Below are 14662 nucleotides of genomic sequence, written 5' to 3' on the forward strand. Positions count from 1 at the left end.
AACTGCATCATTAATGTTTTCTTCTTCTTCAACTATAGCTGTGCACGTTTCTCTCCCAATTCAATAAAATTTCTTTTTCGATTCATCTTGATTACTCAATTCAAGTTCATTCGATCACAATCATCACAACAAATTGGCGCCGTCTGTGGGAATTCTTCATAGGCTGTGGAGCTGAATTGTTTTGGGTTTTTTTCTTGAAGGGAATCGAATATGCGTCAACGATGGCTTCGAAATTTGAAGCGGAAAAGTTCACAGGCAAGAATGACTTCGCCCTCTGGAAGATGAAGATGAGGGCGATGTTGATCCAACAAGGTCTGTTATCGGCATTGGAGATTGCAGAAAAGGGAATTCTGGATGAGAAAGCCACTGCCAAGAAGGCAGAGATCGAGGCTAAGGCGCACAGTGCAATTGTGCTTAGCCTCGGCGACAAGGTGCTACGTGAGGTCGCGAAGGAGAAGACGGCGGCTGATATCTTGTCAAAACTTGAGGACCTCTATTTGACGAAGTCTCTCGCAAATCGGTTATTCATGAAGCGGCATCTCTATTCCTACAAGTTCTTAGAAAGTAAGGGAATCTTGGAGCAGTTGGAAGATTTCAACAAAGCAGTGGATGACCTTGAGAACATCGACGTTACGATCGGAGATGAGGACAAGGCCATACTATTGCTTAATGCCCTACCTCAGACTTTCGATCAATTTAGAGATGCTTTCTTGTATGGCCGTGATCGGACGATCACTCTTCTGGAAGTTCAGACCGCCTTGAGAGCAAAGGAGCTTCAGAAAAGTGAGTTGAAGGTTGGGGATTCTAGTGCGGAGAGTCTCAACATTAAAAAGTTTAGAGACAAGAAGCCGTTCAAGAAAGAACATGAGAATTTTAAAAGCACACCAACTGGGCAAAAGGAGACGCGATCTTGCCATTGGTGCAAGAAACCCGACCACTTGAAAAGGGACTGTTTTGCTTGGAAAAGGAAGCAAGAAGCAGGGGGAAAGGCTGTCAATACAGCAGAGGCGATGGAGGATGAAGAGGTCCATGAAGTGTTGAATGTACTGGATGGTGAAATTTCTGGTACTTGGATCATGGATTCGGGGTGTAGTTTTCATATATGCCCCAATCTTGAGTGGTTTCATGATATAGATGAAGTTACCACTGGATCCGTTGTCCTTGGAAATAATCAAGTGTGCTCTGTAAAAGGGATCGGATCAGTCAAGTTGAGGGGTGCAAATGGAGCTGTAATAACTCTCAGTGGTGTCAGGTATATACCGGATGTGAAAAGAAATCTGATATCACTTGGCTTTCTAGAGAGAAGAGGATGTTCTTTCTCTTGTGAGGATGGGAGAATGGAAGTTTGTAGAGATGGGAGAGTGCTGATGAAGGCTGAAAGGAGGGCCAGTTTGTACTACCTAACTGCACTGATATGCAGTAGAGGTTGTGCTCAGATCCACAATATTTCATCAGTTACTATGAGTCAGTGGCATACTAGACTCGGACACCCAGCTACTGGAACTATTAAACAGCTGATAAAGAAAGGAGTTCTACGATGCAGTGATGATGAAGATGATGCAATTCCTTGTGAAGAATGTGTGCTAGGTAAAGCCAAGAAGCTGTCATATCCTAGGGGTAAACACTCTTCCTCTAAACCACTTGATTATGCACATAGTGATTTGTGGGGCCCTGCACAAGAAAGATCAATTGGTGGGGGTAGATATTATATGACCATCATTGATGACTATTCTAGAAAGATATGGTTGTTCATATTGAAAGAGAAATCTGAGGCTTTCTCGAAGTTTAAATATTGGTGTGCTGAGGTGGAGGCTGAGAAGGGAGTGTGTTTGAAGTATTTGAGGACTGATAATGGCCTTGAATATCTATCCAAGGAATTTGATGATTTTTGTAAACATAGAGGGATTAAAAGGCACAGAACCGTGCCCATGAACCCCCAGCAAAATGGGGTGGCAGAGAGAGCCAACAGGACCATTTTGGAAAGGGTTAGGTGCATGCTTCTTGCTGCGGGTATGGGGAAAAGATTCTGGGCAGAGGCTGCATCCACTGCAGTGAAACTGATGAATAAATGTCCCTCATCCTCTATTGATGGTGATACACCAGATTTCAGGTGGTATGGTAGATATGGAGGATACTCAGACCTGAGGACATTCGGTTGTAAGGCATTTGCTCATGTGAAGCAGGGTAAGTTGGAGCCTCGGGCTCTGAAATGTGTAATGCTAGGGTATCAACCTGGAGTCAAAGGCTACAGGTTGTGGTGTGTGGAGCCAAATGGTTCAAAGATCATAGTGAGCCGAGATGTAACTTTCTGGGAACAAGACTTACCATTCAAGAATTCTGCAAGGACTGCTGGAGGTGATTCCAGTAAGAATGTATCCATCTCTGAGATTGAGGTGGAGCCTAGTCCAGGAATTGAGGTGGAGTCTGAAGCAAGAAATGGTGTTACTGATGTTCCAGAATTGAGTGAGCAGATTACACATGTATCAGAACCAGAAATTACACATGTATCAGAACCAGAAAATACACATGGATCAGAAACAGAAAATCTGAGAAATTGGGGACTTGCTAAGGATAGGTCCAGAAGAGCTGTCAAACCATCAACAAGGTACTCAGATGCTGAATATCTTTTCTTTGCATTGATAGTGGCAGAAGAAGTTGAATACTCAGAGCCAAATTCCTATAATGAGGCTATGCAAGGCAAGGAATGGGAAAGGTGGATGCAAGCAATGATTGAGGAAATTGAATCTTTGTTGAAAAATGGTACTTGGGTGTTGGTGGATAAACCGGATGGAAGGAGAGTGGTTAGTTGTAAGTGGATTTTTAAGAAGAAAATTGAAGCTTCTCCAACCGAAGGAATAAGGTTTAAAGCACGACTTGTTGCTAGAGGTTTCACACAAGAACATGGTGTGGATTTTGATGAAGTGTTCAGCCCAGTAGTGAAACATGCTTCTATACGAATCTTGCTGGCTATTGTTGCTAAGAGAGGTTGGGAATTAGAGCAGTTAGATGTAAAGACTGCCTTTTTGCATGGAGATCTCAGGGAGACCATATACATGCAACAACCTGAGGGTTTTGTGAAGCCCGAGGATGAAGGGAAGGTCTGCCTCCTAAAGAAAAGTATATATGGACTGAAGCAGGCCTCTAGACAATGGCACAAGAAATTTGATGAGCATATGGTAAAATCTGGATTTATAAGCTCCAAGTTTGATGAGTGTGTATATATTAAGATTGAAGGTGGAGCTGTAGTGGCATATCTATTACTTTATGTTGATGATATGTTACTAGCTGGGGCCTGTCAAAAGGAGGTTCAAAAGGTGAAAGATGATCTCAAGGTAGCTTTTGAGATGAAAGACTTAGGCTCAGCAAAGAGAATTCTGGGTATGTCCATTATCAGAGATAAAGCTGGAAGAAAAATTTGGTTGACTCTGGCTGATTACATTCTGAGGTTGCTGAAGAAGTTTGGTTTAGAGAATGTGAAGGGAGTGTCAACCCCAATGAGTCAGCAATATAAGCTTTCAGTGGAGCAGAGACCTAAAACTGATGCAGAGGTGCTTGAGATGCAAAAAATACCATATGCGAATGTTATTGGGAGTGCGATGTATGCTATGATTAGCACAAGGCCTGATATTGCTCAGGCTGTATCAGCTACTTCTAGATATATGTCGAATCATGGGAAGGAACATTGGCTGGCTCTGAAATGGTTGATGCGGTATTTGAAGGATGCCAGCAATGTTGGAATTTTATTTGATGGTGCAAGAGAATGCTCAGGGAATGCATTAATGGGATGGGCAGATTCTGATTATGCAGGTAATGTGGATACTCGGAGATCACAGTCAGGGTACATCTTTACCTTATATGGGTCGGTTGTGAGTTGGAAGAGTAGTCTTCAAGGGGTGGTTGCACTATCAACGACAGAGGCTGAGTTTATGGCTCTAGCCGCTGCTGTTAAGGAAAGTTTTTGGCTCAGAGGCATATTACAGGATTTTGGAATTACACAAGAAACTGTGGAGATTGGATGTGATAATGCAAGTGCAATCAGCCTATCAAAGCATCAAGTATATCACGAGAGAAGTAAGCACATTGATGTGCGTCTACATTTCATACGGGAGAAGATTGAGGAAGGAGAGGTGAAGATATTCAAAGTGGATACTTCTGAAAATCCAGCTGACATGCTAACCAAACCATTGCAAAAAGATAAACTGGAGTTGTGCATGAAGCTGGTGGGGTTGTGTAAGATGGATCATTAGTAAGTTGGGTCATCAAGGTGGAGATTTGTGACTGTGATAACTCAACTACATTAAGTGATCAAGCTCTGCAAATGCTGGAAGAAGAAGAGAAGTCGATGAAGCTCACTCAAGCTTCGAGCTTCAGGGACCGTCGGATTTACTTCAAGAAATGAGATTAAGTCACAACCGTAGGATCTAACTAGCCGTTGGATTACTTACTTTAAAAGGCCGTTAGTTAGTTAACTGCATCATTAATGTTTTCTTCTTCTTCAACTATAGCTGTGCACGTTTCTCTCCCAATTCAATAAAATTTCTTTTTCGATTCATCTTGATTACTCAATTCAAGTTCATTCGATCACAATCATCACAACAATCTTTAACACATAAATTTTGAGACTTAGTATTTTTCTGTTTAATTTTGAAATTTATGATATTTTGTGTTTTAAAAAAAAATATAATCGTTATATTTCATAATCAATTTAATTTATCGTCCTATAATCACCATGCAATTGAGTTCATAGTTTTAGTTAGATTATATCAGTGATATGCACTTGATTATACGAATTCAATACTCCAGTTTTTAGTATTTAAGTATACGAGTACAGTAATTTTAGATTTGCATGAAATAAAGAATAATTAACCTAGTTTGCATATACATTGTATGATTCTAATGATAAGTTATATATAAATCATTTAAGTATTATTGAAGTTGATTTTTTAAACTAATCAACTATGTAAAGAAAAATAATACTACTAGAATTAAAATTAAAATTTAAATTTATACATATAAATTTGATTCCATGATTCCTGGGATTGGTTGTTGGTTGTTGGTTGTTTTATCTCAATCCAAACACGACTCAAGATATGAAATAAAATTGCGAAAAAATATGAATTATAGAACTGGATATAGAAAATCTATTGTTTAAAAATCAAGGATATTATGACATAAAAACATTATATAAAAAATATTTTACTTTAAATTATAAAAAGACAATCCTCACCCCATATCGTTAAATATTAATTAATTAATCATATCTAATTAAATGTATTTGTAACATTAAATACGTCCTAAATGACGCCATTTGGAATAATTTTGAGGAACTACGACTTTATTATAGTATAATATTATTCCGTATTTCTTTGAAGTATGAAAATTGCTTCAAAGTCTGATCCATCTACTTATAATCTCTTATAATGAATTAATAATTATAATTCACCATTATTTTGTGTTTTGGATTGTATTTTGTCTACATAGTAAATGGTTGGTTTTGTTTTTTATACTTAAGCTTATTTAATGACTCGCAAAGGTACTTCCGTACTTGAGCTCGATATTATTAGACTTAATAATACTTTTTAGTTTTAAGGATATAGTGAATTATATAAGTACAATAAAATATCTGTAAATGAATGCATTTATGATTGCAATTATTTAGCGCTGGCCAACCAACACCAAATCAACTCGTACCAGTCTCGATCACAAACTTAAAAATGTAAATTCATTACATATTTATTTTTTACTACTCCTACTACTTATTGTTGTTGGTGTGGTTGTTACTGTTAATGTTACTGTTACTATTACTATTACTATTATTATTATTATTACTATTATTATTATTATTATTATATGGTATAAAGTTATTTAGTTGATGGACTGCCATTTTAAATGAATACATCTATATATATATATATGGACTATGTTCTATGATGTGATAGCATGCCATATACTATAAATTAAACATCGCACTTGGATTGTAATTTATTTTATTTTACCTTGGCATAGTTATCCACACATATATGAACAATACATGTTGATATATAATAATGTAATTATCAATATATTATGTGTATTTAATTCTAGCAATTTGACTTTCGCTGCCAGGGAATAAGCGTAAAGATTTCTTTCTTCTTACACAATCAAATAATAATCAACTCTGATATGATACCAATTTAGAATGAAATGAGATAGAAATTTAAATAATAATCATTGTATTTAAAATGTTCAAATATAATCGAATCATTTTTTATAAATTGAATATATAATTTTCGTAAAAAACGGAAAATGACATGTTTATAGGTGGCATTTAAATTTGAAGTTGATATGTGAAATTAGAACCGCGTTTTTTTTTTGTATTTTGACATAATTACCCTTTTAAAAATGAAAAAAATAAAGAAATACAAATTCTGTACTCCACAAAATGAAGTAGAAAATACAGATCTGATTGTTTTGAAGTCAACTGAAGTATTTACAGAGAAATAGTACTCCACGAATGTCGACGTTGTAAGCCTCAGCCTCACTACGAATTCTCGTGTGTATATATACTCTTGTGTATATAGTATATATATACACACACACTCGCATTTCTTCTACGGAGATAGAGAGAGATTTGAAAATGGCGAAGGACAAGTATATCGTGGAAGTTGAGCCAGGGAAGCCTGCCAAGGACGGAAAGCCGTCGACCGGACCGGTTTATCGGAGCATTTTTGCTAAGGATGGTTTTCCGGCTCCGATTCCCGGACTTGACAGCTGCTGGGATATTTTCCGGTGCGATTTTGTTTTAATCTATGCTTTTGATCTGAGAACTACGGAATTGTTTGTGATTTTACTTTTCGTGATTGTGATGATGATGCCTGTGTTTTGAATCCTTCAACTGTTTAGATGTGTTTTGTTGTTTACTGATTCTATGTGGAGCTCAGCGTTTGTGTTTATCTGCGAATCGTTGAATTTGGAGCTGATTTAGCTGTATTTGGAGATTAGTGCTTGTTTTATGTTTGTGAGGGTTTTGATTTGAAACATTTTGTTTTGTGCGATTGAATCTGATCCTGTAGAAGAAGATGCGTGCATCGAATCAACTTTTTGACTGAGATATGACTGATGAGATAGTGGTGTTTTTATTTTATTAGAACTGAATCCGTCTACTGTTGAGATGTGTTGTGTTGTTTACTAATTCTAAGTGGAGCTCAGCGTTTCCGTTTATCTGCGAATTGTTGAATTTGGAGCTGATTTCACTGTGTTTGGAGATCGGTGCTTGTTTTATGTTCGCGATGGTTTTAAATTGAAACATTTTGTTTTATGCAATTGAATCTGATTCTCTAGAAGATGCGTGCACGGGAACAACTTCTGATTGAGAAAGGTTTAAAGCTATGGGGGCCCATGACTGATGAGACAGTGCTGTTTTTGTCTTATTAGAACTGAATTTAAATATGATCATATGCATAGAGCATATCGCCTTTTTGGCATCATGTTCTATCATCGTTGACATCTACGATCTGGATATTCATCATCCCTCATTATATGAAGTTGTTCTTCTTCCACTAATTGACCTGATATGCAATCACTAGTATGAACATGAAATGGGAGATACAATTTGCTGACACAAATGTCAGAAATTCTCAATATACTTGCAATAACCCCTGAAGAACAAAAATCAAATTTACTTCTCTTATTTGTGTGGGTGTACATCTTCAATTTGTGCTGGTTCTATAATCTTTATGGATTGTCTCAAGTAGATATATGTACTTACATGAAAGACACTAAAAGTCACTGGATTTCCAGAAAACGTAGTGAAGATATTAGAAGTCTATGCCGCTCTACCCTCCAATGAAAACCAAAAAAAGAACGAAATATACCTCTGATTCTTCTTCTAAGATTAATAATAATAATCGAGATATAAATTTACAAAAATCCACAAACTAGTACATGAATAAGATGCAAACTTAATAGTGTATCCGACACATGCTGCATCTCTTAGAGAGTTTCCGAGCTTCCTGTTTAGTGTTTACTAAATTACCTTCCTAAACACTTTACCTGCTTGGTGCAGTTTGTCGGTAGAAAAATATCCCAATAACAAGATGCTTGGTCGCCGTGAAATTGTCAATGGGAAGGTACGTGCTACTTGTTAACAAAAGAGTTGTTTATATTTCAACTTCAAATTTCCCTAAATTTTTCTACAATGTGTTTTCTTTTATCTCCTTCCATGGAAACATGTTGGCTAAGCATCACTGTTGGTCTACCTAACCAGCCAGGTAAATACTTATGGATGACTTACAGAGAGGTGTACACCATAGTTGTTAAAATTGGTAACTCCATCCGCAGTATTGGCATCGAGCAAGTAAGTATCACTGGACTAGCTTTTTTTTGAGTTGTAGTTGTAGACTAGCTTACCTAATCTAGTTGTTATATTTTCTACCCTATAAAAGGCACATTGTCAAATTGCTATGTTAAAAAGAAAAAAGAAAAAAAAATTGCTATGTTCTCTAAAAAAAGAATCATCTGGCCGGAAATCTAAACTATAGCTACTATGTAGTTAATAGTTATCGTTGCAGTAAGTCACTGTTAACAAATAGATGTAATTCACACCTGTCCTTTTTCCAGTTTTAGTAATGGCATCTAAATGTTTGCACCGTTTATGTTTTTAGACATGAAATTGTAATAATAATTAAGTGATGAAATTGCAATTTTTATCAGTTTATTGTAGTGTAATGGTTTCCATCTCACCCTCCCTTTAACTGACTAATTATGTTAGGGAGGACGTTGTGGAATCTATGGTGCCAATTCACCTGAGTGGATTATGAGTATGGAGGTATTTCAAGAATTTCTTTCTCCCTTCATTCATCCTTTGTCTTTTACATCTGTATACAGGTGTTCAATCAGAAATGGATGTATACCTTTGACTGCTCTTATTTTATGCAAAAATATGCATTGCATCCTAAAAATCTATATATATGTCAATATTATTTCATTTCACTCCAAGTACTTCCATGCCCTCGGGCCTTAGGCATTGGAAGGTATCACTATTATCAAGAAATAGTTTTTCTTTGCTAACCTGTGATATTTCTGCAGGCATGTAATGCTCATGGACTCTATTGTGTCCCTCTGTATGACACGTTAGGTATGTAATCAATCCCTCCTTTACTATAGTTGTCATAACGTGAGCAGATGAAACACAAGTTTAGAGGTTTAAACACCAGAAGTAGATATCCAGCCATAGTTAATTATTCCCTTTGTATGGTTCAGGGGCTGGGGCAATTGAGTTCATCATCTGTCATGCTGAAGTCACACTAGCCTTTGTAGAAGAGAAAAAGATCTCCGAGGTACATTTGTTAAATTAAAGAAGAAGAAAAATCTCCTAGTAGTTTGTATTATAGTATGTAATATGGAAGTTCTTGTCATTATTATTCTTACTGGAATAGAATGTTATTGATGAATATTTTGAAACGAGTTCATATATTAGATTCTGCATATCAGTATTTAATTATCTGATAGATTTTACCAGGATATCAGTACAAGTAACTTATGCACACTTCACTGTTGTTTTTGCAGCTTTTGAAAACATTTCCAGGTGCAGCAAATTACTTGAAAAGTAAGTACCTTGTGGAGTCACAATTCCTTGAGCATTTTGCATTCATGTTAGTGTTTGTTATAATGATGAGTTTACAACTTCATTTTCAGCAATTGTAAGCTTTGGGAAGGCTACTCCTCAACAGAAGGAAGAAGCTGAAAAATATGGGGTGACTATGTATTCTTGGGATGAATTTTTGTCACTGGTAAGCAGATGGTGTTAATCTGTTACTGCTTTCCTTCGTGTTAGAAGATGGATTCTTGTCATCATCTAGTCTGCGGCCCCTATTAGTTGGAAACACTTTGGTTTTGACACGACATCATATATAAGTCTCTTCCATTTATCTTGTGCAGGGATCAAATAAGGACTTTGAACTTCCAGTGAAAAAGAAAAGCGACATTTGCACTATAATGTATACTAGTGGTACCACTGGAGACCCCAAGGGAGTCATGATTTCTAACAACAGCATTGTCACTTTGATAGCTGGAGTAAAACGCTTATTAGAGAGTGTCAATGAATCGGTAGCTACCTATCTATTTGATTCCCTCATTACTTGTATAATTCTGTTGGGAGACATTAACCTAATCTAACTGTTCTTATTCCTGAACACTATTTGACAAAAAAGCTGCAATTTTCATTCTTGTTTATTTTGCAGTTGACCATAAATGATGTGTATCTATCATACCTTCCATTGGCCCATATCTTTGATCGTGTTATTGAAGAGTGTTTCATTAATCATGGGGCTTCAATTGGATTTTGGCGTGGGGTAAGGAGGTTATATTTCATATTTTAAACAATAGAGAGCATGACTGATGGAAGGATGATACTTTCTTATTCACAGGATGTAAAGTTATTAACTGAAGATATAGTGGAGCTTAAGCCAACAATTTTCTGCGCAGTTCCCCGCGTATTAGATAGAATTTATTCAGGTTGGTACCTGTCCTTCTGCATATATGTTGTTGATAAATGACTGACTAATTTGTTTGAGATGGGAATGTGAGTTGCCGATTGTAATACTATATTGAAGGATTGCCTTTTCCCTCATGATTGATAACACATTCTACAAAATTGTAGTTTGTGACAAAAGATCCAATATCCTGCAAATAAACTCACAAAGTTATAGGTTCATTGTTCCGATCTATGTGCTCCACTGAGGCCCCTTTAAAACCACCGAGACCCAGGATTGGACTCTGGATTCTGCTTTTCTCAGTGACCTTGTTGTGTTATTTCAGGTTTGCAACAGAGGATATCCGCAGGGGGTTTCATTAAAAAAACCATGTTTAATCTTGCTTACTCTCTGTAAGTTCTCATGCATTTTCCCTTACTAAAGTTTCTGATTGATGAAAAAGGATAAAAACAAGAACAAAAACGTAGTACAAAGTACTGATACATGAAAAAAGTTTGTAATATTCCTTGCCACTTCATGAAACATTTTCATGTTTGTTTATACTTATCATTAGTGAATATGCCTAACCGCTAGCTTTATTCTCTCACTGTGCTCTCAAGCTGTGACCTCTTTACTTTAGTTGTAGGGCATTATCTTGTCTTGGTTCTAATACCTGCACATCAAACTCATGTTCTCCAGGAAACTACGTCATATGAAAAAGGGTCATAAGCATGCTGAGGCAGCTCCACTGTGTGACAAAGTTGTCTTCAGCAAGGTAGTTTTTTTTTTATGGTCTTCATATCTATCTAAGTTGTCACATATGCATGACTGCACTCTCCTGGTATGCTCTTTCAGGTAAAGCAAGGTCTTGGGGGTAATGTAAGGCTTATCTTATCCGGAGCAGCACCTCTTGCCTCCCATGTAGAAGAGTATCTGAGAGTTGTGACATGCTCTTATGTTCTTCAGGGATACGGTATATTCCTTTATCTTATGAAGTTTATTTACTATCATTTTTATTTATTTTTCCTCTTTCCATAAAATGGCTTGCTTATTTAGTCCTGGTGGGCTTTTAGGTTGCATCTTGATACTCCCCTTTGTTAGTTTCTCCAAAAGATGGCAACTAAAGTTTACATGTATTTACATGTAAAATGATTTATTCTTACATGTGGAAAGTTCTGTGCTACTTGTTTTGATGCTATAATATTCTTAATTATCATATCAACGACTCAATGTTACTTGAACTGCCTGTGAATTTTTTCACCTGAACCTACAAAGACTACCTGAATAATCTATTCAAGAGTCAACTATGACATGTCTTTTCAAACTCACCATGGGATTTTGGTGGCATACAGTTTTTCTGGACTTAAATTGGTGATTGATTGTTGTAACTGGGTCACGTGTTTGTTTTTTCGTTTTGCATGCGTGTAGGCTTGACGGAAACTTGTGCTGGTACATTTGTTTCAATACCGGATGAGTTGAATATGCTGGGCACAGTGGGACCTCCAGTGCCTAATGTGGATGTTTGTCTGGAATCTGTTCCTGAAATGGGATACGATGCACTTTCGAACAAACCACGTGGAGAAGTGTGTGTAAGGGGGGATACCCTGTTTTCTGGGTACTACAAACGCGAAGACCTAACCAAAGAAGTCTTTGTTGACGGCTGGTTTCACACAGGTTACTATCGCAATGATCATATGGGATTGGTCTCAAGTCCTAATTTTGTTTTCTTATTCCCAGAAATCTTGTTTTTTGTAGGTGATGTTGGTGAATGGCAGGCAGATGGCAGCTTGAAAATTATTGATCGTAAGAAGAACATTTTCAAACTCTCACAAGGAGAATATGTTGCAGTAGAGAACTTGGAAAACATCTATGGTCTAGTTTCTGCCATCGACTCGGTACATGCGACTGCTATGGTGTTAACTTCTGCATTCTTTTCCAGATACAAGTTTGAACATGTCAATATATAGCATGAGAATGGTATTCTTCTACTGGCCCCGTTTTTAGTAAGTACTTGTGGGTCTGATATCGATATGCATCATTAGATCTTATTAGTTACTACTTAGTATTTATTTAGTTGTTAATAGGGTTTTACTCCTTACATTTGCAGTGTTCAAAAATAAAGTTGAGTTCAACTATTTTGATGTGGAATTAGCAGTATTATCTTTCTTTACTATTTCCTATCTCTGTTTTCTCGTTCTGCACGTTGTTATTTTTTAGTAGCTTCTTGTCAGTTGTGCGATATGCTCCGTATGTTGATACGTCTATCAAATCACTCCATATCTGTGTCATAAACTCAACGGAACATCGAACCTTCTTATGAAGAACTTCCAATACTGTTAAAAGTGCTACTTCAGGTCTTCGAGTTTCATCTTGTTTTTTTTTCTGTTGCAGATATGGGTGTACGGGAACAGCTTCGAGTCTTGCCTTGTTGCTGTAATAAACCCAAGCAAACAAGCAGTGGAGGAATGGGCTGCACAGAATGGTGAATCAGGGGACTTCGAGACCCTCTGTGAAAATCCCAAAGTAAAGCAATACTTTGTTGGAGAGCTTGCAAGGATTGGAAAAGAAAAAAAGGTTTTTCTCTTCTTTAACTTCCTATGGACTTCGATTTGTTTAAATTTTTTGAATAAGAAATTTTCGGATCCCAGCTTTTGAATTTGGGATATAAAATCATAATATTTCATTTTTTTCGCAACTGTTCGCAATGGTCAAATCTAAACTATTGTGGCAAAATCAATTATTCCGTGTTGTTTTATTGCCACAGCATATTTGATTTTGCCATATCAGTTTCAAAGTTGACTATCGTGTAACAATTGCAAAAAAAATAAAATGTTTTGATTTTATATTAAAGTTTCAAAAGTTATAAAAGTTAATGGAAAAGTTGGTCATTAAATGACAATTATACCTTATTTGAAAAGGTTTTTATGTGAAGTCTAAGCCTACCTACCATACTATTCTGTTGCAGTTGAAGGGTTTTGAATTCATCAAAGCTGTCCACCTTGATCCAGTTCCATTCGACTTGGAACGAGGCCTTATCACGCCAACGTTCAAGATTAAAAGACCCCAGATGCTCAAGTACTACCAGGTGGGTCGTCTCTCACCTCTCTAACAAGATTATGAACCGCTTATAAAATCACCAAGAATGAAATTTGAATAATAAATCACAAATTTAAAAAAATTCAATTGTCCCATTTGACCAAAAACATTTTATATTCGGTGTTTCGGCTTAAAATGACATTTGTCTTGTTGTTCACGTTACAATAATACACACTTGCATCACTTTTCTTCTACATCACCTAAATTTTACACACTTGTGCCAACTTAGCATTGCATTTGCCAGGAAAAAATTGACATGGGACAATTGAGAATTTTTTAAATTTTGTGATTTGTTAATCAAATTTTAAAAGGTGCAAGACAAAACTAGAATTTTACTGCACCAAACTTCTTAATGTTACATGTAATTAACCCTATTTTTTTATCATCATTATTATTGACACGTAATAGAATTTTACATGTAATTAACCCTAAATTATCACAAAACTAGAATTTTATCATTATTATTATTGACATGTAATTAACCCTATTTTTTATCATATAAAAATAGGGTTAATGAAATTATTAATAACCTTGGATATCATAAGTTTTAATCCAGTTTTTATTAATCTAACTAAGCTAACCATATTACTTATCTATAGATGTTGTGGTTACTATTAATTTGCGCCTATTATGAGAGTGGTTATGGTACTTGTGTTGTTGCAGAATGCTGTTGACGACATGTACAAGAGCTTGAAATAAGCAGACATCGTATGATGAAGGAAAGACGGTAATATTATGAAAATCCCAGTCCCAGAGCGATGACTGAAATTAACTTTATTTGGACTGTGTATAAAATATTCCTTGAATTTTATTTATCCTTCTACTCTCTCTGCTCAATGTAATATCCGGATCCTTTCTTTTTCTTCCACCTGACTTATATCTTGAATTTGAATGCCAGTCACTACTTGTTTTTTTAGTGTGAAAAAATTTGTGGTGTTGCTCTTAGTAATGAAATACTACTACCTTTGTCAATGAATAAGGCTCATATTATTTTAAATAAAGAAGGAATAATACTTGATTCATCTTAATATAGTGAAGTTTTTTTAGGCACGGAAATTAAGGCCCTTCTTGGTACTCCTTCCGTCCCAATTAAGTTAAGTCAAAACTTAAGCACA

General features: G+C 36.2%; 1 protein-coding gene across 4 annotated transcripts; it reads left to right on the forward strand.

Moving 5' to 3' along the window:
* The first annotated feature begins 6445 nt into the window (after positions 1-6445).
* On the forward strand, positions 6446-14548 carry LOC121784947 (long chain acyl-CoA synthetase 4-like). 4 transcript variants are annotated; one of them, XM_042183229.1, is made up of 19 exons: positions 6451-6768; positions 8045-8108; positions 8246-8335; positions 8750-8806; positions 9067-9115; positions 9241-9317; positions 9547-9586; positions 9676-9770; positions 9919-10086; positions 10221-10331; positions 10407-10494; positions 10798-10864; positions 11151-11226; positions 11307-11424; positions 11880-12125; positions 12207-12346; positions 12843-13025; positions 13417-13536; positions 14211-14548. In XM_042183229.1, exons 1-19 carry the CDS (start codon positions 6617-6619, stop codon positions 14244-14246), a joined length of 1977 nt encoding a protein of 658 aa, XP_042039163.1. In that variant the 5' UTR covers positions 6451-6616; the 3' UTR covers positions 14247-14548. The 4 variants fall into 4 exon arrangements, with proteins under 4 accessions (XP_042039162.1, XP_042039164.1, XP_042039165.1 ...); XM_042183228.1 differs by having other exon boundaries at positions 6446-6768; positions 11880-12346; XM_042183230.1 differs by lacking the exons at positions 13417-13536; positions 14211-14548 and having other exon boundaries at positions 6447-6768; positions 12207-12454; positions 12843-12984.
* Positions 14549-14662: the final 114 nt, after the last annotated feature.

This window comes from Salvia splendens, chromosome 21, assembly GCF_004379255.2.
Source record: "Salvia splendens isolate huo1 chromosome 21, SspV2, whole genome shotgun sequence".
Lineage (NCBI taxonomy): Eukaryota > Viridiplantae > Streptophyta > Magnoliopsida > Lamiales > Lamiaceae > Salvia > Salvia splendens.

Coding starts and splice junctions, on each gene's coding strand:
- LOC121784947 (XM_042183228.1), top strand. CDS start 6,617: ATGGCGAAGGACAAGTATATCGTGGAAGTTGAGCCAGGGAAGCCTGCC. Junction 8,807..9,066: donor AGTGGATTATGAGTATGGAG/GTATTTCAAGAA, acceptor ATATTTCTGCAG/GCATGTAATGCTCATGGACT. Junction 9,771..9,918: donor GGGATGAATTTTTGTCACTG/GTAAGCAGATGG, acceptor TATCTTGTGCAG/GGATCAAATAAGGACTTTGA.